This window comes from Vollenhovia emeryi, unplaced genomic scaffold (genome assembly GCF_000949405.1).
Source record: "Vollenhovia emeryi isolate VEMERY1.0 unplaced genomic scaffold, V.emery_V1.0 DF939122.1, whole genome shotgun sequence".
Taxonomy (NCBI): Eukaryota; Metazoa; Arthropoda; class Insecta; order Hymenoptera; family Formicidae; genus Vollenhovia; species Vollenhovia emeryi.
In genome coordinates, this window is record NW_011967244.1 from 1,788,512 (window position 1) to 1,812,267 (window position 23,756).

The following is a 23,756-nucleotide window of genomic DNA, read 5'->3' on the forward strand; positions in this document are numbered from 1 at the left end:
CGTAATATTAGACTAAATATGAATCTTATTGCTCCCCCCCCTTTCCTGCCATATACCTAGTGAAAACGAAGAAACGCTTTTTTCATCCAGCGTAATTTAAGCAATTCACAAAATTCACAAGGCTCTAATGTAAAAACACAAATACGAAGTAATGAAGAAGAGCCAAGACAGGATTAGTGTCCGAATAATTTTAATTTTAAGTCTATTGCGAGAAATAATACCCCGGCCAGGGTTTGAACCTAGACCTCCCTCTCACTAGGCCGGGCGTCTCATCAATTCGATCACTTGAAAAACTTTCTTCCACAAGATATCCTGTAGCCAAAAAATTTTTTAACGACATTGCGAAACCAGGTATCCGGGAGCTCTCGAGATCACCGATTTCTAATCCGACGTCAAAATTTGAAGACTTGAAACTCCAAGATGGCGGATCCAATGTAACGAGTCAAAATTGCAAAAAAAAAATGCAATCAGTTTATCTGGAACTCGGTGCTCGGAAGTTCTTCAGGTTGCTAATGACGCGTGTGAGGTCAAGTTTACAAAATTCATAATGGCGGATCCAACATGACGCGCGAAAATCTACATTTTAATTTGCAATTCTGACATCAGAATCGTAATCAGCAACTCCCCCCCCCCCTAAAAAAACTAAGTATTAAGCCTATCACACAATGCCAGGCAACAGGCAACAGGATTGGTTGAAGGAAAATTTCCGACGAATCCAACGCGTCAAAAATTCTATTCCCTATTCCTGTTGCCTGTTGCCTCGCATTGTGTGATAGGCTTTAAGTCTCAGAAAAAATCGGCTGAAAGGGTTCATCCGGAATTGGTTTGACCAAGAGGCGAAACTTCTAGCCGTATACAATTCGCCCTCCCGAGCCCGATCTCCGTACACGTTGAACGACCGAAAAATCGATAATTACACCCGCGTTAACGAAACGGCACGGTTGTCGCCCGACGAGTTAATTGTCGATTACATTAAATCGGAACTTATCGTCAGTCGGAGTCGGGCTCGTCGCTTCAAGTGCGAGAGGCATTACGACGCGGCGCGGCTAAAAACAACACGTATAGATCCCTGGAGGGAGGGGGGGGTCTTCTTTATCTTGTTCTTGTTATGGCACCCGGCTCCTGTATCGAGCCGACACGACCACGACGAACCAATAGTCTTGACTCGATGATATAAATCTCTTAACGTGTAATCGCGTTTTTAATGTCACACAATGCAGAGGCCCAACTACCGAACCTCGCGCGGGATGATGCAATCCCTATTGGATGATGCAATCCCGCAGGATCAAAAATTTTTATCTTCCGTCGGAAGACGTGTGAACCGCTCGACGGCCCAGACGGGACTCATGGGGGGGGGGGGAGGAAGAGACTCAATACAAAGGATGTCCGAACCACCGTCGCTCGAAACGACGTTCCCGGGGGGAGGGAAGGGAGGAAGGAGAACAAAGATCGGTTCGAGATTGGTGTCTCCCACGTCGAAGGACGTGGTTCTATCGTTATCGTTATCGACCTCGTCTTCGGGGAAAGCCACGGAATCTGACTCTCTCTCTCCCTCCCTCGACGTCACACTTTCGGCGTCTCTCGGCACTCGCTACCGCTATACGCATGCACGTACATGGACGTACGGGCACGCGCGCGCGACGCAACTACGTCGCGCTTGTTATCTACGACACGTCGTCCCGTCCGTCCGTCGTCGCTGCGAAACACCTACCGAGCACCTTACCGAAGTTGAAGGTCATCGCGCGACACGTCGCCGACGGAACATACGTGTCGTAAATCGCGCTTTATGTTCCCCCCTTTTTTTTTCTTCTTTTTACAAGGCTGCGAGGCCTGCGAGGGCAAAATCAAGACGGGCTCGCGAGAAGCTGCGTCACGAGACGGATCTCGCGGGAGGGGGAGGAGGGGGGGGTGGAGAGGATCGCGTAAACGGAAGACCCTCGTTCCCGATCGCGAGGATACTCACAGCGTGCTGCTGAAGGAATTGAAGAAAGCGTTGAGGTTCATGGTCGCTGCCATAATTCTGCTCGTCGATCGCGCTCAGCTCGGTGCGCGTGTTCCTCTCTCTCTCCCTCTTGCTCTCTCTCTCTCGTCGCTCTCACGGACCAAACTGACTCTCCCGCTGACGGTCGGACTCTAGCTGGGGCGTCGCACGGAACGTCTCGCTTTCGCTCGCAGCCCAACGACTGGCGTGCGCGATGACTGGCGGTATTGCCCGGCTAATTCTATGCGCGCGGGGCCGGGGCGAGGATTATATCGGCGAAGCGAGCCGACGAATTGCACGCACGTACGTAGCCGAGCCTCGCGCGGGGACACGTCAGTGATAATCGTACGCGTAGCAGCCGGACCGACGGGGCGGACGAGGATAGGAGAGAACCGACGCGCCCGATTGGCCATGCGCGCCGTGACCTCCTTCCCCCTCCCTGCCGCCGACCGCGGAGCGCCGCGCCGCGCCGCCAGATGGCGGCAGCCACGAGCGCGCGATATACGCGGTGTTCCGTTCGTAGCGGACTGTTTTTCTTATCTTAATATACCGAGTTTTATTCTTGGTATTTTTCCGTCACGGCGCGAATTGTCGCAGTCTCTTAATCCTAAAACCATGCGCACCAATGGAGGAAATCTTGGGAATAGGAATAAACATTAAATGTTAGAAGGAAAAAAACAGGAAAAAAAAAATGAAAGATTAAATGCAACGCACTGCGAAAAAGAACAAAATACAAGATACAAATCTATTATATGGTCATAACCCAGAAAATATATTCTATTTTATAAACTTAAACAATGTAACTTATAATTAATACTTTAATTATTCTTATTCCCAATGTTTTCTCTATGTGCCTAAGTCCGTGCTATCTGATTATTCCCCAGATAGCCAAATCTGCCAGAACAGATTTCGTCAAACGCCCACTACAAATTTTGAAGGCAGGAAGACCGCAGATTGCATGCAGGAACTGATATATTCGACATGTTGCCAGCGTGTCAGCAGAAATACAAGAAAATCTGCTCACACACCTGGACCTGTTCGATTTCTACCGGCAATCCGTTTACAGCGTATGTTTTACAGACTCTGTTGCCAAAACAAAAGCCAAATGCCGGACACAGATAGCTATGGTTTTGGCGTGGGTTTCTGATAAAATCTGCTGCCGATCTGCTAAAATTTTGCTGACTGGGTTACTGCGTACATAGATATTCAAGTTTAGTACACTTATATTCCATCGTTTCTTGTAACTTTCTAGCTCGTGTTATTTTAAAAATGTTAATCTAGTTAGTACAACGAAGCAATTACTTTTACACAGCGCCACCATTAAGTTAAACAAGCACAGAATCTATGGTTACAAGCGAAAGACATGGAGCTCGATCACGATTTTTTTTTTCTTCTGACGCGAACTCGTGAAAATTTTCTTTAAAGAATTCCATATTCAATTAAATTTTTCACTTTTCACGAATTCACGCTAGAGGAAAAGATGAATACCTGTAAAACACCAAACAGGCTCGTTTCTAATTGCTGCACATTGCATAGTACAACTAGTGAGTCCACTCTCTGTCGGCCCCTTTGATCTTTGCTGTCCCAATCACGTGGTATTCCGCCGTGTACTCGGGCAGCGTTGTATGTGTGTGTGTGTGTGTGTGTGTATATACGGACTCATCAAAGCCACACTACCACACATACAACTTCTCTCATTGGTCTGCCCAGAAAAATGTCGAATAAAAAAAACCAAAAAAAAAATAAAAACCCATGTCGGATGTGCAGAAGGGATCAAAATGAAACAAATAACGGAATGGACCTACTACTTATACTAGGCACATTGTTCCCAATAAATAAATAAATTAATGAAAGCGTTCCGAAAGCGCCGCGATTCCACGAAAAAAAAAACACCCAAATTCTAATCGAGATTTATGCATCGATTGCTGTTCTTGTCGCTCTCCTGTAATTTCTTGCGATCTTCTCTTCCTCGCGCAACTGCTGCGAAAAAGCAGACGAGACACGTGATTTATGAAATCCAGAATGTTTCATATTTAACAAAGAGATTAAACGCCATGAGCATTTACTAATAATACGTGACTCTGCCCTGAAAGCAACAATTACAAGTTAAAAATGGCTTTTGTCGTAAAAAAAATTGCCTTTCCTGTTTGCTCAGCAAAAATTCAACTCCTTGTACTCAATGAAAACATTTGAAAGAAATTTATATATTTTACCGTTACCTCTTTTTAAAATGACAAACTGATATTAACATGTAATCATATTGTAAATCAAAGAGTATCATGACTCTTTTTTTAGAAATACGATTAATGTTATATATTAACATTTTAAAAATATATACGTATAAAATAAAAAGAAATGACCCTGTGATGTACGGAGGTAATGTTGATCGCAACAAAATGTGTTTAAACATATGCGTTTCCTTCGATTTTATAATCGTTACGCGTTTGTAACTTATTGTAAAATACTAAGTTTCTCTCTTTCTTCCCTACTATTGTACATCCCAGCAAAATGTACAGTCTTCGTGTGTCCGTTCAACGTATATATTCAAAAATTACAATACAACCGTGAGCCACTTGCGTAGTTCACGCTACCGATTTCCAGTTGATAAAAAAGATCAATCGTAACTAGAATATGGAGCTTCTTCGATACGTTGCGCGGTTACTGTCCCTTCTATACACTCCACTATGTAAAGCCATCGACACAATTATCCAGAAGAATTTATTATAATCGTGAAACGACTAATATGAACGCTATATAACTCCCGTTCATAATATCAAATCGCGTTAATTAAGCAACAACTTTAAGACGGAGGGCATTGTATTCTTCCAACGTCGCCACCTTCCGATTGATTATCACTGTCCTCGGACGAACTGTTCATCGAGGAATCGTCGATGCGATAATCGTCGTCGTCATCGTCGTCGTCGTCCTCATCCGGACTTGGATCCTCGATTCCGTAACGCGTATAAAGATTCTAGAGTGAGTGCGCAACAATTAATTTGAGATATCACACAAATGCCTCCAACATGTATTACTACTTACACGTACTCTCTCTCTATGACGGATATGTCTCAGTAAAATCCAAAGTAATTGGCCATCGAATGAATCAGGCACGTTTTCTTGTTTCCTATTCTTCGCATTGGACTTCACACACTTGTAAAAAAATAATACGTGAATTATATATTCATCGATATACAATTAGTCTACGACTAATAATCAGTCGCTACTGTTGTATGTATTCAATTGTATTACTTATTTCAGGAACGTGATACCAAAAATTATTATTAAACGATATGACAAAACAAGAGATACACAAACGAGAAGACAAACAGAAAATGTATAAATAAAACGAAAGAAAGAAGAGACGATTTCCGGTTACTTACATTTTCGAATAATTTCATTACCGGAGGTTCTCTGCACGAAGGCACCCATATCTTAACATCATAATCCAATCCACTTGTCGCAAGAATGGGAATATGTGGGTGTCCTTCTAAACAATTGACCTGTAAATTAGATGATAAGAGAACCGTTATTTTCTCTTCTACGTTGCAGAAAAGGAAACAGTTCTTTATCAAATTTGCGAATTTTCGAAAAAACTCACAACTCCTTGTTTGTCTCCTGCCATCCACTGTACAACAGCTTCCGTGTTTTTGTCCCAAATGAATATATTACCGCAATCAGATCCAGATATAATATATTCGCTCTTAGGTCCAAAGAAATTGACTCCCTTTACTGCAATCGAACGACAGATAATAATTAATAAATCGCAATTCTTTTAATTTAAAGCACCGTTTTTTAACTAGGAATTTTCAAAGAAATGTGCATGAAGATTTCTAAAAAGCATTATGCCTCAATGTAAAAATTAATTTAAAAATGTACGCGGAATTATGTTATTGGATGTTAATTTTCTTCTGTAAAACGTAAAAAAAGAGATTGAAGTATTGAAAAGATTTGGAGTCAAGGATATAGAATGTAATTGTATAATATTCATATGATGTATAACGTACCAGTTGCACTATTCCTATGGCCCTGGTATCTATGAGCGTAATCTACATGTGATGACATTAATCTATCAAATAGATATATGTCCTCGTCATTATACGACGCGAGAATTTCTGTTCCGTTGTGATTGTATACGGCGCACGTTACATGCGCGTGCCTGTTTCCCGTCTAAGACATTTAAATTACACATGTAAAAAAAAGTAAAAGACACATTTGTTCTTGTACTTGAAATATTAGCGAACATTTTTTTCGCGATTGCAATATAAGAAGACATACCAGATGATCAGGGCACAGCTTATAAAGCGGCGTCGAGACTTTTCGCCGATCGTACACTCTCACGTAGTGCGAGCGGCCTCCGACACAAAATTCATTACTATTAAAAGGATTAGAATGTATACTGAATAGCTGCACCTCTGACGAACCTTCCTTCACCACGAGTAACCTGTGGATGCAGGAAATTTATTTATTACGCGAAAAAATTAGCATTATACGCTATATTAGACGCGCTATGGGAATTGTAAACACAAAGAATAGAAAATACAAATACAATTGAACTCGTAGATCGCGACGACTCACTTGTTCGGCTTACTCTCTCGGATATCAATGGAGAAAACCCTTGCGTCCTCTCCAGCGGAAAAGACCAGGTGAGGCGTTTCATGGTGCACAGCCAATTTGTGCGACGGTCCACGATGTGACGCCAGTCTCTTCGATGTGTCGTGTTTGAGATCCAATAAACGTACCTGACCGTCTCTAGCACAAGTGACCATAAGATATTCCATGTCTAACGGTAACCACTTTGCCTAAACGCGTACGAATTTCGGAAAATCGATTGGCAAAAGATAAATACGGCAATGTAGAAATGACCGCTGCAAAACATTCTGATTGTAATGATTCCAGTTATACTACACACTTGAAACATATTGCTGGTATGACCGCTGATAAACCAGTGGCGCTTTTTCCCCACAGCCCAATCCCAGATAACAACCGCTAAATCATCAGAGGCACTCGCTAACAAATTTCCTTTTTGATTGAAGTTTAAGGCATTTACGCAACCCTACAAATAATAATCAAAGGTCAATAAGTATCAATAATGCAAAGGTAGTCCAGTAATAATTCCATCAGCGTAAAACTCTTGCGTGGTTCAATATACAGCGTTTGTAAGGTAAATAATTTACCTGATGCTCATTAAGATTGTACATAAGCTCGAGCCGCTCTACCGCGTGTAGAGAGCCATAGAACCTTCTTTGGAACAATGGATTGCTACCTATTTGGCGATTTATCATTTCTGGCACAATGCGCCAATTAGGCGGCGGTTTCTCTATTTTTAGGCAATGAGGTACTTCCTCGTCTTCATTTTCATCCTCCTCCTCGTCATCCCAATCGTCCTCGTTAGCCCTCCACTCGTTCGAGTCACCTGTCAAGAAATCCGAATTCTACATCTTATCGAACAAGCAGTAAAAAGGCATAGAATACCTCTCACGGCCTTGTATCGGTCAGACTCATCATTAGGCGTTTCTGATCCTGATCTGCGAGCTCCTGAATGTTTGTCTGACGACTCATTCTGAGTTGACTCATTTATAGTACTGGCAGACGCAACATTTCCTAAAATGTAACAATAACTGTTATTTTTATGTATATAATTTACGTGTAACAACCATCGTCATAATATAGTTATCATGTATAATTAAATAATAATCAATTCAATAACGATCGATATCGAAACGATGTCGAATCGACGTCAATTTGCCGGTATCGATGTCGATTCGACATCATTTCGACATCGATCGACGAATCATTTCTCACTGGGTCCAGGCATGATGCCATTGTGGGTCAAACGCTACAAGGCTTTATTTTCCAAAAGTGTAACTAAATGATAGCAACAGCGCGGTCATAGTGTTTATTCTAATCGGTCGGCCATACTATTGGAAGCGGGCGGATTTCTTGAAAGATCTTGAATTGATATGGGCGAATACTAAAACTACAACTATTTTTACAAATTTGTATTAATTTAAAATGCTTATTCATTAATCTTCACATTTCAATAACGGAATTGCAAAGATATAATATTGAAATATGATTCCAATTGTGTGCATTACTGTGCGCTTGCATTACAGGTAGAAACGCGTCATTTTGTAATTTAAACAACATAGGTTTTTTCATCTTATTTTAGTCAATGTGGATAAGATGCCACACAGTGTACGCGGGTAAGACGCCACATGCATTTTGCCTCTTCAAGCATAACTACACGAATCATTGTTAACAAATGATTTTCTGGCTTGAATGGTAAAATATACCTCAGAATTACCAGAGAAAAACATGACTCAACAAGGGTGCATGGAGCAATGCTGACAAGTAGTTCCTTTATTCAATTATTTTTAGTGCATTATAGTATTAAATACTTGATATACAGTTGATTAAGAAGATTGATAGCCAATAATTAGAGTCGCTCATTTTTTATTGATTTTTCTCGAAAACTAAGGTTTATATTAAAGTTAGGCCCGGTTTCACCAACCTCGTTTAACTTTAAGCTCGCCTTAATTCATTCCTTGTCTCTTTCCAACTGTTAATCCAGAAAGAGACAGACGTGAGTAAACCTAAGATTAAAGGTAAGCGACGTTTGGTGAAACCGGGCTTTAGTCTTCTGATTGAGTCGATGTTAACCATTAAATATTTGAAGACAATAGGGGCAATGTGAGCCGTCACCAGAACTTCGGTGAAAAAAAAATTATATGTAATTGCAAGATAAATTGTTTAATATTGTTTTATTGGAACCTTACTCTATAATCTTGTTACTAAGGTTTATAAAAAAAAACGTTTCAAACAAAAGTTATTTTATTCGAAGTTATAGCGAAAAAAAACGAGATCATAAAGGTGGTAACTTAGAGTACCGATATGACTGAAAGGGTTAAATAACAAAAATAATTATCGCTGAAATTTTATGCACAACAGAGTAAACAATTACCCTCATCTGCATCAGGGATGGGAGCTTCCCTCGTTACCTCGTTAGACAAGGTATTTCCGGAACTGTCTTCGTTATCGCTCATTACATTTCGCCTCTTGCGATAGCTTCGCTGCTTCGCCTTCGATTTGCTTTTTTGAAACGTCACAGGGTCGTCGTTCGCGTTTCCGGCACTGGTTTTGCATGTACTTTTATTCAACTTTTGCCGCTTACTCGAATCCTCGTCCGAACTCTCATCGGACCTTTCGACCGACATGCCGCTACCGGCACGCGTTTGGCCCTTTGAGATACTCCTCTTAACTTTCTGATCCACGTGCGACGCCTCGTTGGTGTGAGAAGAAGACGGACTGTTGTCCTGCGAGGTAGTCGCCTCTGGTAAATCGACTGAATTAGAACTGCTGGCACACAAGATCTCCTTCAACACGTCGTTAATCTTGTCACATTTATCAGTCATTCTTTCGTCCTCCGCGAACAGCTCCATGGACCCGCTCGCTTCTTCGTTTTGCACAGCCCCGCAGGCCGAATTGCCATGTAATTCGACTATATGACTAGTGTCTTTCGAAGTGACACCGCTCTCAGATACAACACCAGAACTATCTACATTCCCCAAGGTGTTCGGATGTTCCAGAGAACTCGACTGCGTCTCCCTGAACTCCTCGCCGTCCGAATTCTTAGCGTCGGAAGGTTTCATCACGCAATCGTCACTAGCTTCGTGTGTCTTAGACTCCATTTTACCTTCAAGACTTTATCACCTTTGTTCATCCAGTGATCGTTCCTTCAAACGGGCACAGTCTGCGGCTGCATCGCCAACATATCCAGGCCTTATCTAAAACATATTAACTGATGTAGTAAACAATTGACTCTTGTCGTACATTACCGTGCACATAAAAATATTGGGGCACGCATATGCTTAAGCAAATTGTACAAAGTCATAGTTGAAGAAATGATTGCTGTCCATTTGAAACCAACGTTTGTTCAGAACTTTCTTCTTTAGCCAAGCAACTTGATACTATCCGAAACATTGGAGAATTGAAAGGTAAACTATAATGTATATATATATTTGATAATAACATTACTGTCTTATGGTAACGAGACAGTTTCAAGCTTGTCCGCGTATCGTTTCTGTACTTTACGTATACCATCTTGGAATGTTTAGATAAATTTTATCAAATTGTGCAACTCTTCGAGTCACATCAATGATGCAATAAGCTGTGGGGAAACCTTGCGTCGCCGCTTCGGTATTTCGGGAAAACAAAATACTTTTATGAACGTAACGACTTTGCGAGGCCAAACCTGATTTAAACGATGATTTATTTATTCCTCGAGATCGTTTTCTCGCAAGTTTTACGGTCGCCGCTTTGGCATTTCACAAAGCATACCCTGGTTGTCGCGACTTCACGAAGTCGAGACTACATTCAGGACTTGGAGATCCCTTTTCCGAGAAACTTTAGATCGCCGCGTCGACGTGTCAGAAAGCGAAAGTACACCTTTGTTATTAGAACTTTTACGAAATCAAAACTGGAATCGAGCCTGTTCATCCTTGGAAATTGTTCTCGAGAAACCTTAGGTCGCTGCTTCATATCTCAGAGAGATAAACACCTTCGTTATTATAACTTTGTGAAGACAAGACTGAATTCGGGGTAGATTGCGTATCTTTTCGGTACAACAGCCGCGACGGGAAAATGCATGCTGATACGAGCACGCGATGTAAATTGGTGTGAAAAGTCGCAAAATGTGTGAAGGCGCGATTGGCGCAACACAGCACTGTCATAAGCAGAGGAGGTGAAGTACGAGAGGGCCAATATTCCGCAAGATTTTCGCTCTACAAGTTCTATAGCTCTCTCTCTCTCTCTCTCTCTCTCTCTCTCTCTCTTGCTCTACAGTGCAACGCAGCTTATAGAGATACGTCGTTACATTTCTACGGAGCTTGTTCCTAAAGAACATTTTCCACATCACGGACGTTACTCGCTCGAGCCCGCGACGACGGACTGGCGAGTATAACGCGCGCGATTACATAAATTGGCCGTTTGCGTTTCGATTCCCTCTTCCTCCGCCCCTACTTTTTAGCAAAAATTATCCGCTAAAATGGCCAGCGTTACGCACGTAACGCAACACGTATGTCGGCCTGGCTGGTATTTACAGAGCTGGCCGCAGAGTGTGGATCGTCACGGGACGTCGATAAATCTCATCGACGATGCGATCGAGCGGGCCCCCGGATCGAGAATGGATTCGGACGAGTTCGAGCGCGAAGTCAAGAACACGGGCGAGTTCGTCTCGTCGACGAACCGAGTTACTCACCTCGAGACTTTCACTGACGGAACACGGTATGGCTGTCCACAACTCCAGCTCCTCTCGCAGTACTACTACGGGGTACGCGATCACAATACGATGCGCGACGAGGCGGGCGCGCAGCTCCCCGTCTATGCTCTTCGATTGTCACTGACGTAGCAAGCTGGCGAAGAGCACACAATAGAGAAAATGCAATATAGCTTGTATTTTTTTCCTTTTTATTGTATGTTAAATTTAATCGCTCCCCCCCCTCTCTCTCTAGCTCTCTCTATCTCTTGATGTCTTTCCTGAAATAGAACAAGTTTTTAGTTATTCTAAAATATTGACGAACTACAGTATCATTTTGTTATCAATTTTGCTTGGTTATTAAGTAAACGAGTATGATAAAAATAAACAATTTTCTTGACTGCAGAAGATATGGGAAATATTAGACTAAAACAAATCTCTCTCTCTCTCTCCCCCTCCCTCCCCCAATATTCCTTAGCTTTCTCTACTAGTTGCAAGTACGCATGTATGTGTGTATACATACGCAGGGCCAAACGCAGTGGTGCAACTATTAAGCCTATCACACAATGCCAGGCAACAGGCAATAGGAATAGAGAATAGAATTTTTGACGCGTTGGATTCGTCGGAAATTTTCGTTCAACCAATCCAACGCGTCAAAAATTCTATTCCCTATTCCTATTGCCTGTTGCCTGGCATTGTGTGATAGGCTTTAGGCTGGTATTACATTTTGACTAATCTCTTTCGCAAGATCAGTCGATTTGGCGTATGTACATATACAAATTTTTCAAACGTGTTGATTGGCTGCAGGATAGTAAAATTGTCGAGTATCTAGAAATTTACTATTCAGCAGCCAATCAACACGCTTGCAAACTTTGTCGTACGACAAATGTAATACCAACCATAGGGCACTATTTACATCTGCACTTACGAAAAACGTTGTATGTCGATTGGCTAAAAGCCATGCGGATAACCAATCAACGTGCAACTTTTCTGTAAGGGTAGAATTTTCGCATGTTTCTCTTTCGAATAAATTCAAGAATCGAGTCCTCGTTTATTATTTGGGACTGGAGGGTACAGAAGTCATTGGCTTACTAAATCTATTGTAGATCCGTCTTAAAACTTTTGCATATAAGTGCAACAGCCTTCTTAGAACTTGGAAGTTATATTATATGTATATTTACATGCTGACGTTTCGCAAACATTGCAGACTGCAGTTTGCATCATCGGGGCTGGGAGACTCCGATACTAAGCTCCCTTGAGTTGCGGTAGTCCTGAAATATTACATTCTTACGTTTTCCAATACCCATAGACAAAATGGTATATGGTAAATTAATATTAGTTGTTTACCAGTTGAAGGTGGAAATTTTAACTTTAAATCTAAACAAAATTTATTTAATGACCGTACCTCATTAGGTTTTCAATTTTTCACAAAAAATATACGTCTTGGTGTCAACTCGTAACTGTTGAAACATCTATAAAAATGTATGAAAATTCGAGATGCAAGTCTCACTCCACAACTTATCAATTTTCCTTATGACATGGGGTGCAGCGAACAGTCGCTTAGCAAGGACATCGAATACAAAAGAATATTACATATTTTCGGGTTTATTTCATTAAGGACAGTAAGTTTATACAGGATGTGTGTACTATGCGATGCTGCTGGCATTGGATGCGATCCTTGGCCACAAATCTGCGCACTCTTTCGCGACAGGTCCCGTAATAGCCGATCCTTTCATCTCACCCTTGTTGTTGACAATCACACCGGCATTGTCCTCAAAGTATATGAACGTTCCGTCCTTCCTACGAAATGGCTTCCGTTGCCGTATGACCACCGCAGGCATCACTGTAAAAATACACGCGTGTCTATCTAAAATCCTTGAAAGAAGGCAATGACTGTGTTCAGCAAATAAAAAAAAAACAGTATAGTGAGTGCTTTTATATTCAACAAGGAACTAAAAGAACCAATCATATTAAAGTATCGCCGAGCATTTACCAAGCTGCGTTTTCGGTCAAATACAGCTATTGGATTTACTAAACGCTTAAGCTACTTTCTCTGCTAAACATAATCAGTGTCAAAGCAGGAGAGCGATTAATTTACCCTTTTTCCTAAGTTCAGGCTTTCCCTTTTTCACGGTGGCAACGATCATATCGCCGGAGCCCGCTGCTGGCAGGCGGTTTAACCGGCCTTTGATTCCTTGCACCGCAATGACATATAGGTTCTTGGCACCTAAAAAAGACAATTTGCCTTTAAGAGAGGTCTCATCAGTGGGGGGAGGGGGTGGTGGAGTAACGAGAGAAGTCGCTAGAGTCGAAACTTATGTCTGATCCTTAAATTTATAGTCGTATACAAATCAGCCTCGTAAATAGGAGCCTCGTAAATAATCTCGACAGTCTAATTATACAGCTCAGTATCTTCGCAATTACATGTTACTTTAGAAAAAATTGTTCTACTATTATGTACGAAACACATTCAAGAAAAATCTACCATAAAAAAGAACACTGAATTGTACTGCCTATAAAACAATAGTATTAATTACACGTATCAGTCTTGGTATATTTTTATTGGAACTTTAGTTTTTTAAGAATAAAATTAGATTTGGTTTAGCTTTGATTCCTTGCACCGCAATGACATATAGGTTCTTGGCACCTACAAAAAAGACAATCTAATCGCGCAAGGCTACGTTTTTTTATCAAATCAATCAACAGATCGGAAAACAGACATTGTAAGACTACTTGACAATCACAAACGCGACAGTCGGCCATGTGCCAGTCTTGATCGCGAATTGCAGTTGTCTTTTGAGGTTAAGAATTTGTAAAAAAAAAAATATAGGATGCTCTCTCTTGCAAAACTTACCAGTGTTATCGGCGCAATTGATGACCGCGCCAACCGGTAGACCAAGCGATATCCTGAACTTAGCTCCAGCCGATCCACCACGTCCTTAGGAAATAACGAAGCATTGAGTCAGAGGTATTGAAAGAATCACTCGTTCCCTTCGCGTATAATAAAGTAACGTATCATTTCATCAAATGCACGAAAAGTGTCTCCGTACTTGGATCTTTACGCTCGGGACCGATGGGTCGTCCCGAGACAGATTTTTCACGATTTCGTTCACGATTACAGACTTACCTCTTTTCGACATCTTGGTTTGTATAAGAGAAGACTCCGAGCGTGGCGGACCGTGCCTACAACGCGTGAGACGGTCGGGTTTTACTGCGCATGCGTGGCGAACTTAGCGTAAATGCCCATCTACAATAGAGATTGAAACCCTATGGCCGGTTTCCATAGTCGGATTTTTTATTCAAGACCGTCTTGAATTAAAGCCCGCTGTAGACGATGCCAGACTAGAAATCTTGAGTGCTGAGTGGTGCAATTATAGTAATTTATCAAATCGCAAGCGATCCAGCAGGAAAAATAGCATCGTCTGCAGCGGGTTCAATACAGGCTTCATGGTCTTAAATCATTCAGAATCACAAATAGGAAACTACCGATGAAATGTTTTCATTTTCTTCGAAATTCGGCTAACTTCCGATTAATAAATATTTAATTAAAATTATCCGGATCACTCACAAACCTTTTTAATCACACTTCATGACTTTTCATACAAAATACAAACGATTCCATATAAAAACTTTATTCAATTTATCTCTTGCGGCTAAATACATGGTAAAAAATAATTAATTAATTACAAACAAACGAATGACTCACAAACCTTTTCAATAGCACTTCAAACGTCTTCATACGAAATACAAATTATTATATATAGCAGTTATTTATAAATACGTTCATTTGTCGTCAAGTGTCTACAAATCATTAAGCCAACGGCACACGATACTATTTTTCCTACTAGATTTCTTACGAGAGCCAATCAGGACTCAGCTTTGAGTCAACTGATCGAAAACTCTGCATCCTGATTGGCTCTCGTAAGCAATCCAGTAGGAAAAATAGAGTATCGTGTGCCGTTGGCTTTAAATTTTCTCTAGCATCGTAAAAGAGGTGAATACGAACGTCGAACACAGGTCTTTAGGCTTGAAAGAGGGGGAGAGTTTATTATATACACATTATGCTGGCTAGTGTACAATTCAAAAGTGTCGCGAGAATTATGCGATTCTCCCATACCTGTGTAAAATGAAAATAATGTGAAATTAAGGGATTTAATTGATTGAAAGAGACGGATAGTGTAAAGATAAAGACAAGTCGAAAAACCGTGAATTCGAACAGCGAGAGCGGCTAAATTAAAATCTCACGTGGTTCTGAGAGTTCGACTGACAATGGCAAAAGTACTTACTTTCCTGAAAACGATACGAAATAACTGGAAGAAGTCCGTGGTTGGAGCCGCGGCTTTCTCGTACGGAGTTTCGTACGGCAAGCAAGCATACGAGTAAATAATCATGAGTAACATAACCTCAAACTCTTCTCTTTAAACTTTTGTAACACACATGATAGTTGTGTAGTTTAGGGTCCTCACCTCCGGTACTGATGTATACAGACTCATTCGACGCGTTTTTGAACGAGAAACAACTTTTTTTCTCAGGTAAAATCGTCGCTCTGTCCCGCGAAGCGAGATATTAAGTGTTAAAGTTGTTAACTGACCGGATTAGGAAACCTGTCACGCCGACGATATGCAGCGACTATTCTCTACCTTGATAATAAAATACACTAATTTACGAAGTTGTAGCAGAGAATTGTTTTGTGATTTAATCTAAAGTACATAACTACACATAAGTGTTTAATCTAAACCACATATTACCATTATTTTTACTTACAAATGCTTTGAATATATTTATAATTCTTTATGTCACTGAATTTTGTGTTGTATCTAGTACAGAACAATTAATGCACCAGTACTGCAAAGATGTAGTCAGGTACGGAGATGCCTCTTGCCCTACCAATGTCAGGCCTCGTCATGTGACCGTTATTTTAAACCCCACTGCTAAGAAAAGGTGATTGCGAGAACTGAAATGTTGATGTAAAATGTCAAAATTGTCCTTCGCCGATTATTTCGTTTTCTCTTCCCTAGGACGGCCAAGAAATTGTTCCAGAAGTACTGCGAACCTCTGTTGCACTTGGCTGGCATTTCGGTAACTGTCATCGACACGCAATCGGGAAGCCACGCACGTGAGGCAATAAAGAATCTGGAAACAGCTACCGATGCTATTATCATAGCTGGTGGTGACGGTACCTTATTGGATGTTGTAACTGGTTTAATGAGGAAATACGAGCACGATCTATATTCGATCAGACAATGTCCTATTGGTGTTTTGCCATTGGGAAGCACAAATACGATTGCAAGCATGTTTTATCGAAAGTATGAAGATTTAACCGACATACGTCACATGATTGATGCAACGATGGCGATTATTAAGAATAATCTCAGATCGATAGATGCCATTGAAATCAAATTGATAAACGTACGTATTTTTATCGCATCTCGTTCGCTTGGCACAAAGATCAAATTGCATTAAAGTAGAGATTTTAATTTAAGAACGATCCGGCAAACCCTGTAAAGCCAGTTTATGCTGTTGGTGGCATAGATTGGGGAGCTTGGAGCGATACGCACGCACGTATTGAGAAATATTGGTACTGGGGTTCCTTGCGCAAGTAAGTCTCTCAATTATTTTCTAACAAGACTTCCTTACGTTCATGTCTCATGTTCTCTGAATTTGAATGCAAACAGGTATGCAGCTTATGTATTCAGTGGTTACAAATCACAGTTGAGCTGGAAGTGCAACGCGGAAATGAAGTATACAAACCCTTGCAAAGGATGTTCACGTTGCTATTCTAAAGATTTGTCTTACAATCAATCGACGAATTCCAATAGAAGATGGTGGCACGCATTTCTGCCAAAGAGACAAACATTCGTTTCCGGTAAAAGAATTCTTGTAAGATTTGGAGTTGAACATTCATACAAAATGTTACTAAACTCAATAATAAATTAATAATAATAAAATCATAACAAAGCGAAAAAGATAGAAATGTAAATAAAATATTTAAAGAAATTTGAAAATTAAATTAAGCATATTAAAGTAAGAAGAAAATACTAAGTAGTATTTTGTATGTATGCGTATGTGTTTATGCGTATTATTTTAATAGGAATAAAAGTCTGACATCTAATATAAAATATATTTCAGAAAATCATGTCGATTATAGTAAAGTAATCAATGAAGATTGTGGTGTATTTCACAACATGCCTATTTCAACGACAGAGCTATGCATAAAAACCGAAAATGTGTCAAATCAGTCAGCACCTTTATTAAAAATAGCTTTAGGTAATAGCCATATTTCATATACAATACATTTATATTTGTATCATATCTGTATTGCTTATTATTTAAACATTAAAAGTAAAAATTAAAGTTTAAAATGCACTCAACTTTATATCAAGGCCCGGAAAATGTTAGTTACGCCACATTCGTTGAGGAAGGATGGAAACGAGAAAGGGACAATGAATTGCCAATAAATCCAATATTAGATGCGAAAGATATTGAATTATATCCTCAAACAGTAAGTCTTTTTCTTTTGATAAATGAAATATTCTACATACTAATATGTATAAAATAATTAATAGATATATATATTAGAGATAAATTATTTTATAGTATGGCTCTCTCTCTCAGCTACCAATTTTTAATAACATGTTACTACCTTTATTTCAGACGAAAGAAGGTCAGATGTTTTATATTGACCACGAAGAATATGACCTAAAACCAATTCAAATAAAATTACTTCCACAGTCTGTAACGATTTTCTGTCCAGAGTCAAATAGCTAATGGACAATATAATACTAATGGAGCTTAGGAACAATTAAAAACTATTTTGCAGCATTCTAATGTTTATATCACAACGATCTCTACATTACTTAAAAATGAATAGAAAAGAAATGAGAAAATAGACATTGTTCAAAGTATGTTGTGTAAAAAAATTATTTAATGTCTTCTATAAAAAAAAATAATTTATTGCCGAGTACAAAAAATATTTTAACTATAACAATTGTTAATTTTTATACAATACATTTACGTATTAATGTAACGTCTAATATAATACTTATACTACAAATGTATGCCAGATCATGTTTATCTTACAACTTGATTAAATTGTCTTAACTGTTAATCTTGAAAACCATATAAGGCACGTATTGTGAGTAAATCCTAGACTTTAATATCTCTTATTTTGAAAATCAGCGTAAAAATTTTAGTCATTTTATAAATCAGCCTTTTTTTCCTTAGCAAACTCATTAAATCATGAGTAAGTTTTAGTTATTTTATAATATTAGGCGAATAGGATTTGTGATCTTTCACTTTTGTTACGAAATAAAAACAATTGAAACTAAAACCGAGAAACATTTCAAGATTCAATTTGTGAATATTCATTCGCGAGTTGCCAATTTCATGCTTATTATTTTAAGATGTACTTGTTGCTAAATTTCTATCGTCCGAAAGAAAATCTGTTATATCGTGAATAAGTTTAATATTAGTTTAATAACCGGGCCTTTACAATTCTTCGCTTTTATTGTGCGATAAAAGTCGAAAAAAGTTTTACGATTGAATTCGTGAAATTCTCATAATTCGCGAATTCTAAATTCAAATTCGAAACCAAATATATTTTATGTTGACTATTTTCAAGATTTACTCGTTGGTGGTAAATTATTATTATTCGAAGGTCCATCCTTTTTATTCTCTTTACTAAACTTAAAGTCCAGTAAACAGAGAGAACTATTCTTGATTGTTTTTGTGACTTTTTGGGGTTCTGTCGATCGCGACCTGTTATATCTTCGGCTAGGTATCGATTGAATCTTCGGACTGCTCGAAGTTGACGCAAGTTTCTTTTGCTTGTAATTCTTTCTCAGTTTTGTTAACCAATCATCGCTCATGTTCTCTTTACACTTTTGCGGTGATATCTCAAGCAAGTGTGGTGCTGTACCATCCAACGCGTAATTTGGTAAGTTACTTGTAGGTGAAGAAAAACCTTCATTCCTGCTCGTGGATTGGCTCGTACTGGGTTCGTCCGAGTTGTAGTCTCTAGTTGCAGTAGTAGTCTCGTTACTTGAACTAAATAGCCTTCGTATACTACGATTATCTATACGAGCTCGTTTCGTAACTATCTCATTGTTTTCATCAATGGGTGATAAAATACAGTTAAATTTTCCCTCAGATCTTGACCCCATCATCATTTGCGGGAAACTACGTTTAGCAGAATTGTGCTTTATTTCATCATAATCTTCTTTACTGAACTTGGGAGTAACTGTAGGATGAAAATATTTTCTTAAGGCTAATACATAATATATCATAAATTTTGAGGAATTTAAAAGAGAAAGTCATCTTGAAATATATCCGAAGTTTAAAATTACGCTTTGGAATCTCTAAAAATTTTTCAAACAGATTAATTAAATTTATATTCTACATCTTGCATTTATTTGCGTAAACTTTGCATGCGATATGGTGTATTCTTACCCAGGACAGGGATAGGTGCCTTGTCTTCGCTCGAGCTTGGCGTAGTTTCTTGACGGATATTCGAGTATCGAGAACTTGGAGTAGTTTCTATTTTCATTTTTTCTGGACAATATGTTTCTACAATTTCAGCCCGACCGTGTATTATCAAGTCTTTGTTATCCTCTTCGTCTTCGAATCCGACCCTCCATATTTTGTGACAAGAATCGTCGGAGCAAGTCACTATCTGAAATGATTTTCGGGATCACGTAAGTATTAAACTCTCTATAAATGTCTAAATCTATAGTCCATATTTTTTCAGAATTGTTAAATATTCATATTAATAAACAAAGTAAAACCTTCGTTTCTCCCACATTGCACCACGCAATGCAAGTCACCTCTTCCGTGTGACTGGAAAGTTTAACTAGCGGTGCGCCCGGTCGGTTGGTGTTCCAAATGTACGCGAGTTCATCGCTAGATCCACTGGCGAGATAGCGACCGTCAGAACTCAAACAGGTTTTCACGTAGTACGTACGATTTTGATGCCCATAATATTCCGCCACTGTCACGGGGATATATTTTTCCATAATTTTGCCTCGTTAGGATTACAATTAGGAGAGAATGCATCCCGTTATTTCACATTTTTAAGAAGAGAAATATTTACCCGGTTTACAATTATATGACGATACGTTATAAGCGTATATGACGTTATCCATGCAACTTGCGTATAACGTAATTCTAGCAGGGCATATTAACAAGGAGGAGAAGCCGTTTCTGGTACTATTCCCAGAATAATTCATTAAATGCTTGGCTATCGGCTCTTTCTTGTGGACGGTGTAATTCTTGCGCAAGTCCCACACTTTCAATAAACTGAAACGAAGAGTACACACGTTACACTCGCATGCAAACATGTGTAGGCGTAGAGAGGTGAGTCTTACCCGTCGCCAGCAGCGCACGAGATTAATGTAAAGTCATCTTGGAACACTAAACCGGTAATACTTTGCATTCGCGATGTTTGAGCATACGACCGTGAGCATGACTTCCGTCTCGTGCTGCCCATGCAACCGTGCGCATTGGCGATACAGTTATCTGGCTTCGGTTGATTACTGTGACTTGCTCTGATGTCCCATATCATAATGAAGCCGTCTCTAGCGCCCGTCGCAAAGACAGCTGAAACATTTATAATGTAATTTTAGATTTTACTTGAAAAGGATCTAAATCAAGTTCGACTACTATGAAAAAACCTAACGCGCCACTGAGTGAAACCATCTCAGAGGTGGCGTGGAAGTCCACTATTCTTAAATAAAAATTATTTTCCCAAAAAGAGAAAGAGCAAAGTATCTAAAAAAATGTCTAAAAACATAAAGATGCTGAAAGAGACGGTAATTAACAAAATTTTAGGAAATAAATTTATACTTTGAAATTGTAAATCAGAAAAACACAGATAATCGTCGACAATTTTTTAAAAGAATAAGAATAAAAAAGGTGTAAATTGGAAATTTACACATTGTATTCTCATCATCCGGGTAAGTTTTCAATTTTAAAAGTGCAAATTGAAAATTGTATTCTCCTTTTTTTTCAGGAAAGATAGAAGGAGAAGAGAAACACTTCGAAGCATTTGTAGCAGCGGCTTGATCGCAACCTTCATCTGGGCAAATTGTTCTTTTAAATTTTAGTTTTCTTCGTAGACGAAACCTTATAAATTAAGGTGGAAATTGGAAATTGCTTCCTCAGAATTTTAATTTTCCTTTATGAGGAAACCAAAAACCCACATGCATATAAGAGGAGAATTAGGGACAGGAATATGGCTTCCTCAGAGAGAGGAAGCTTTGTGTGATTTAAAATTTTGAGGAAACAATTTCCAATTTGCACCCTACATACAAAGCTTCCTCCTCTAGGAGGAAATCAAAATTGAAAAGAACAATTTGCTTAAATGATGAAGATGCAAAGTGCAAATTTTCCATTTGCACCTTTAAAATAAAAAAACAACTTGCCTAGATGATAAGGAAGCAATGTTTCTTTTCATCCAAGATATAAAAACAAATTTCACAGTAATTCTTTCAAGAAATATAAATATTCGTAACTCCTTAACAAGCAAAATTAGAGTACCTTTATCATTGTCACGGAACACCGCTGTTTTTACGCTTCTCGTATGTGCGATAAAAGAATTAATTTGTTTTATCTCAAGCCTAGCGACGTCCCATAGGCGCGCCGAGTGATCTCCCGACGCCGTGACAAACTTCATTTCTCCAGGCATCCAGGCGATATCGAAAATCGCGTTAAAGTGTGCCTTGAAGAACATACACATCTTCCATTAGCACTTCCGCGTTCGCGCCGAGAAGCTCGTTTATATTTACATTACATTTAAAATAAATAAAATAAACAATAATGAACAAATAAGAATTGGTATGTACAACTCTTGAAACTGAAACCAAATTAATTTAGAAGGCTTTGAGAGTTTTAAACGCAGCACATATTAATCCTTTAATAAACCTTGTAAGTACAATATATCGTCTGAACGTTTCGCTTGTGATCATAATCACCTTCAGCGAAGTAAAGTTAATCTTAACAAAATCACCTTCTTTAAAAAGGTACAAAAAAGCCAAGTATACGCGTAGGAAGAACATGTTTGCGAAAGATCTTTTGTACAAAACAACTTTAATATGTGCTAAAAATTGTTTAATAAAAAATATATAAAGCTAAGTTTCGTTGAAAAATGCTCATCAAAAGGAGAACTGTCGTAAATTAATAAATATATAATAAACAAAATTTTGGTAAAAAAAAGTACTCAAATCTACTTTCTCTAAAAAAGGAATATCAAAGAATTGCACGATAATCATCTTCAGCGAAGTAAAGTTAATTAATTCCACGTGGCATCGGTGAAAGACCAAGGAATATTCTGAAGGACGATTCATTACGATGAGGTTCTGTGTTACTTGACTAAACGATTGTAGTTGGAAAGCCAAGAGAGCATAGTTTTTTTACTCATATAAGATATAGATTTAAATAATTGAGATAATAATTAAAAATAACTACAATAATCCCAATTAAATTACAGGTAGTCAAAGTTTAAAATATGAAACGCAGATTACAGTGGTTACTCTTGAGAATGATAGGCAACAACTACTTGTTACATTTAGTCGAGATAAATGACAACCTGCGTTCCTGTCAACGGAAGGTTGTGTTTATCCCTGACTCTGGTGTCTTGGAAGGCAACCTTTCCCTCCTCGTTCGCCAAGGTGAGAATCTCCTCATATCCCGGTGTGGTGCAGAAACGGCACGCAAACACCGGCGGGCCCTGATTCAAATCAGTCACATTTGCGTTCGAAGCTATTCCACGATACACATCGTTGTAATAACATTTCAGGCGATAAAGAGCGATGTCATAATTATATGTTATTCCTGCAAAAATATCAAGTAGCTTAAAATCATTACGGTTCAAAATTTGACGGAGGTAATTTATTTAACTTATTCGCTTTTTTTGTTTTCAAGTAACTAATTAATTATAACAAACTATATGCTCTTACATACTTCAATCTTTTACAAATGCAAAATGTATCATTCTAGCTGCATAGTGTATTATTAAAATTTGATAGAAGAAACTTAATATTGATTGCGTATTATGTTGACATTCTAATCTTCTCCGATTGCAAAATACGCCACTACAGTTACATTTTACAGCTAGAAGGTATTATTAAAATACAATATTGCAATGCATTTTAACAATACAAATCAAGTTGATAAAATCAACCCGACTGTATTATTACAGCGCAGATAACCTGCGCCTATCTAAAATAATTGGTCGTTTAAATCCCTCGTAAGACATGTGCGCGCCTATATATTTACCGAATCCTCTCTCCCGTCGTTCAACAGCATTTATTACATTCATTTTGCACTGACATCAATAGAATTCTGAAAATAACACTTCTAGAATTCACTACGGAAAATTGTTTACACGCGCAACGATGTACGCGGGAAATCTGTCAGATTTCTTGCAAAATTGGGCTCGTTTTTATGTAGAGACCGTACGCAGCGCCAGATTGACAATGACCACAGAGAAGTCTGAGAGCTGCCACGGCCCCGTTTGTCGTGATTGGC

The 23,756-nt window shown here is 39.0% G+C and overlaps 5 protein-coding genes across 7 annotated transcripts in view; 1 reads left to right on the forward strand and 4 right to left on the reverse strand.

The window, feature by feature from the left end:
• The window catches only part of LOC105569906 (bax inhibitor 1), a 7,418-nt gene extending 5,078 nt beyond the window's left edge, over positions 1-2,340 (reverse strand). The window contains exon 1 of the mRNA XM_012026747.1: positions 1,964-2,340. Coding sequence (XP_011882137.1) covers positions 1,964-2,016 — 53 coding nt within the window. The 5' untranslated portion in view covers positions 2,017-2,340. The remainder of the gene's footprint in view (positions 1-1,963) is intronic.
• Positions 2,341-4,167: 1,827 nt separating this feature from the next.
• LOC105569908 (DDB1- and CUL4-associated factor 8) lies at positions 4,168-11,354 on the reverse strand. 2 transcript variants are annotated; one of them, XM_012026750.1, is made up of 12 exons: positions 11,238-11,354; positions 8,943-9,765; positions 7,454-7,582; positions 7,156-7,394; positions 6,891-7,034; positions 6,557-6,780; positions 6,257-6,422; positions 5,986-6,148; positions 5,580-5,710; positions 5,362-5,481; positions 5,021-5,131; positions 4,168-4,952 (listed from the first exon to the last, which is right to left on the reverse strand). In XM_012026750.1, exons 2-12 carry the CDS (start codon positions 9,667-9,669, stop codon positions 4,782-4,784), a joined length of 2,325 nt encoding a protein of 774 aa, XP_011882140.1. In that variant the 5' UTR covers positions 9,670-9,765; positions 11,238-11,354; the 3' UTR covers positions 4,168-4,781. The 2 variants fall into 2 exon arrangements, with proteins under 2 accessions (XP_011882140.1, XP_011882141.1); XM_012026751.1 differs by having other exon boundaries at positions 5,027-5,131; positions 11,238-11,352.
• Positions 11,355-12,821: 1,467 nt separating this feature from the next.
• On the reverse strand, positions 12,822-14,463 carry LOC105569909 (60S ribosomal protein L23). Its single transcript, XM_012026752.1, has 4 exons — positions 14,362-14,463; positions 14,089-14,172; positions 13,333-13,461; positions 12,822-13,077 (listed from the first exon to the last, which is right to left on the reverse strand). The coding sequence occupies exons 1-4, from the start codon at positions 14,372-14,374 to the stop codon at positions 12,881-12,883; spliced, it is 423 nt and encodes a 140-aa protein (XP_011882142.1). The 5' UTR covers positions 14,375-14,463; the 3' UTR covers positions 12,822-12,880.
• An 803-nt stretch (positions 14,464-15,266) lies between these two features.
• On the forward strand, positions 15,267-18,342 carry LOC105569911 (acylglycerol kinase, mitochondrial). Of its 2 annotated transcripts, none has more exons than XM_012026753.1 (8): positions 15,267-15,613; positions 16,056-16,175; positions 16,253-16,643; positions 16,718-16,833; positions 16,910-17,100; positions 17,364-17,501; positions 17,618-17,736; positions 17,889-18,342. In XM_012026753.1, exons 1-8 carry the CDS (start codon positions 15,504-15,506, stop codon positions 18,000-18,002), a joined length of 1,299 nt encoding a protein of 432 aa, XP_011882143.1. In that variant the 5' UTR covers positions 15,267-15,503; the 3' UTR covers positions 18,003-18,342. The 2 variants fall into 2 exon arrangements, with proteins under 2 accessions (XP_011882143.1, XP_011882144.1); XM_012026754.1 differs by lacking the exon at positions 15,267-15,613 and adding an exon at positions 15,620-15,766.
• A 301-nt stretch (positions 18,343-18,643) lies between these two features.
• LOC105569912 (protein lethal(2)denticleless) lies at positions 18,644-23,681 on the reverse strand. Its single transcript, XM_012026755.1, has 8 exons — positions 23,505-23,681; positions 22,816-23,060; positions 21,768-21,948; positions 20,597-20,828; positions 20,323-20,528; positions 20,018-20,220; positions 19,683-19,905; positions 18,644-19,473 (listed from the first exon to the last, which is right to left on the reverse strand). The coding sequence occupies exons 1-8, from the start codon at positions 23,545-23,547 to the stop codon at positions 18,851-18,853; spliced, it is 1,956 nt and encodes a 651-aa protein (XP_011882145.1). The 5' UTR covers positions 23,548-23,681; the 3' UTR covers positions 18,644-18,850.
• Between the last annotated feature and the right edge of the window lie 75 nt (positions 23,682-23,756).

What these genes read in the sequence shown, in the direction of transcription:
- LOC105569912 (XM_012026755.1), bottom strand. Translation starts at nt 23,547, where the DNA reads ATGAATGTAATAAATGCTGTTGAACGACGGGAGAGAGGATTCG. An exon ending in GTTCCGTGACAATGATAAAG is followed by an intron (nt 20,829 to 21,767) that starts GTACTCTAATTT and finishes TAAATGTTTCAG; the next exon opens with CTGTCTTTGCGACGGGCGCT. An exon ending in GCAATGTGGGAGAAACGAAG is followed by an intron (nt 19,906 to 20,017) that starts GTTTTACTTTGT and finishes AAATCATTTCAG; the next exon opens with ATAGTGACTTGCTCCGACGA.
- LOC105569909 (XM_012026752.1), bottom strand. An exon ending in CAATTGCGCCGATAACACTG is followed by an intron (nt 13,462 to 14,088) that starts GTAAGTTTTGCA and finishes TGTCTTTTTTAG; the next exon opens with GTGCCAAGAACCTATATGTC. An exon ending in GCCTGAACTTAGGAAAAAGG is followed by an intron (nt 13,078 to 13,332) that starts GTAAATTAATCG and finishes GTATTTTTACAG; the next exon opens with TGATGCCTGCGGTGGTCATA.
- LOC105569908 (XM_012026750.1), bottom strand. Translation starts at nt 9,669, where the DNA reads ATGGAGTCTAAGACACACGAAGCTAGTGACGATTGCGTGATGAAACCT. An exon ending in CGAGAGAGTAAGCCGAACAA is followed by an intron (nt 6,423 to 6,556) that starts GTGAGTCGTCGC and finishes CTGCATCCACAG; the next exon opens with GTTACTCGTGGTGAAGGAAG. An exon ending in GTCATAGAGAGAGAGTACGT is followed by an intron (nt 4,953 to 5,020) that starts GTAAGTAGTAAT and finishes CACTCACTCTAG; the next exon opens with AATCTTTATACGCGTTACGG.
- LOC105569911 (XM_012026753.1), top strand. Translation starts at nt 15,504, where the DNA reads ATGGCAAAAGTACTTACTTTCCTGAAAACGATACGAAATAACTGGAAG. An exon ending in TACGGCAAGCAAGCATACGA is followed by an intron (nt 15,614 to 16,055) that starts GTAAATAATCAT and finishes TGTTGTATCTAG; the next exon opens with TACAGAACAATTAATGCACC. An exon ending in AACCCCACTGCTAAGAAAAG is followed by an intron (nt 16,176 to 16,252) that starts GTGATTGCGAGA and finishes TCTCTTCCCTAG; the next exon opens with GACGGCCAAGAAATTGTTCC.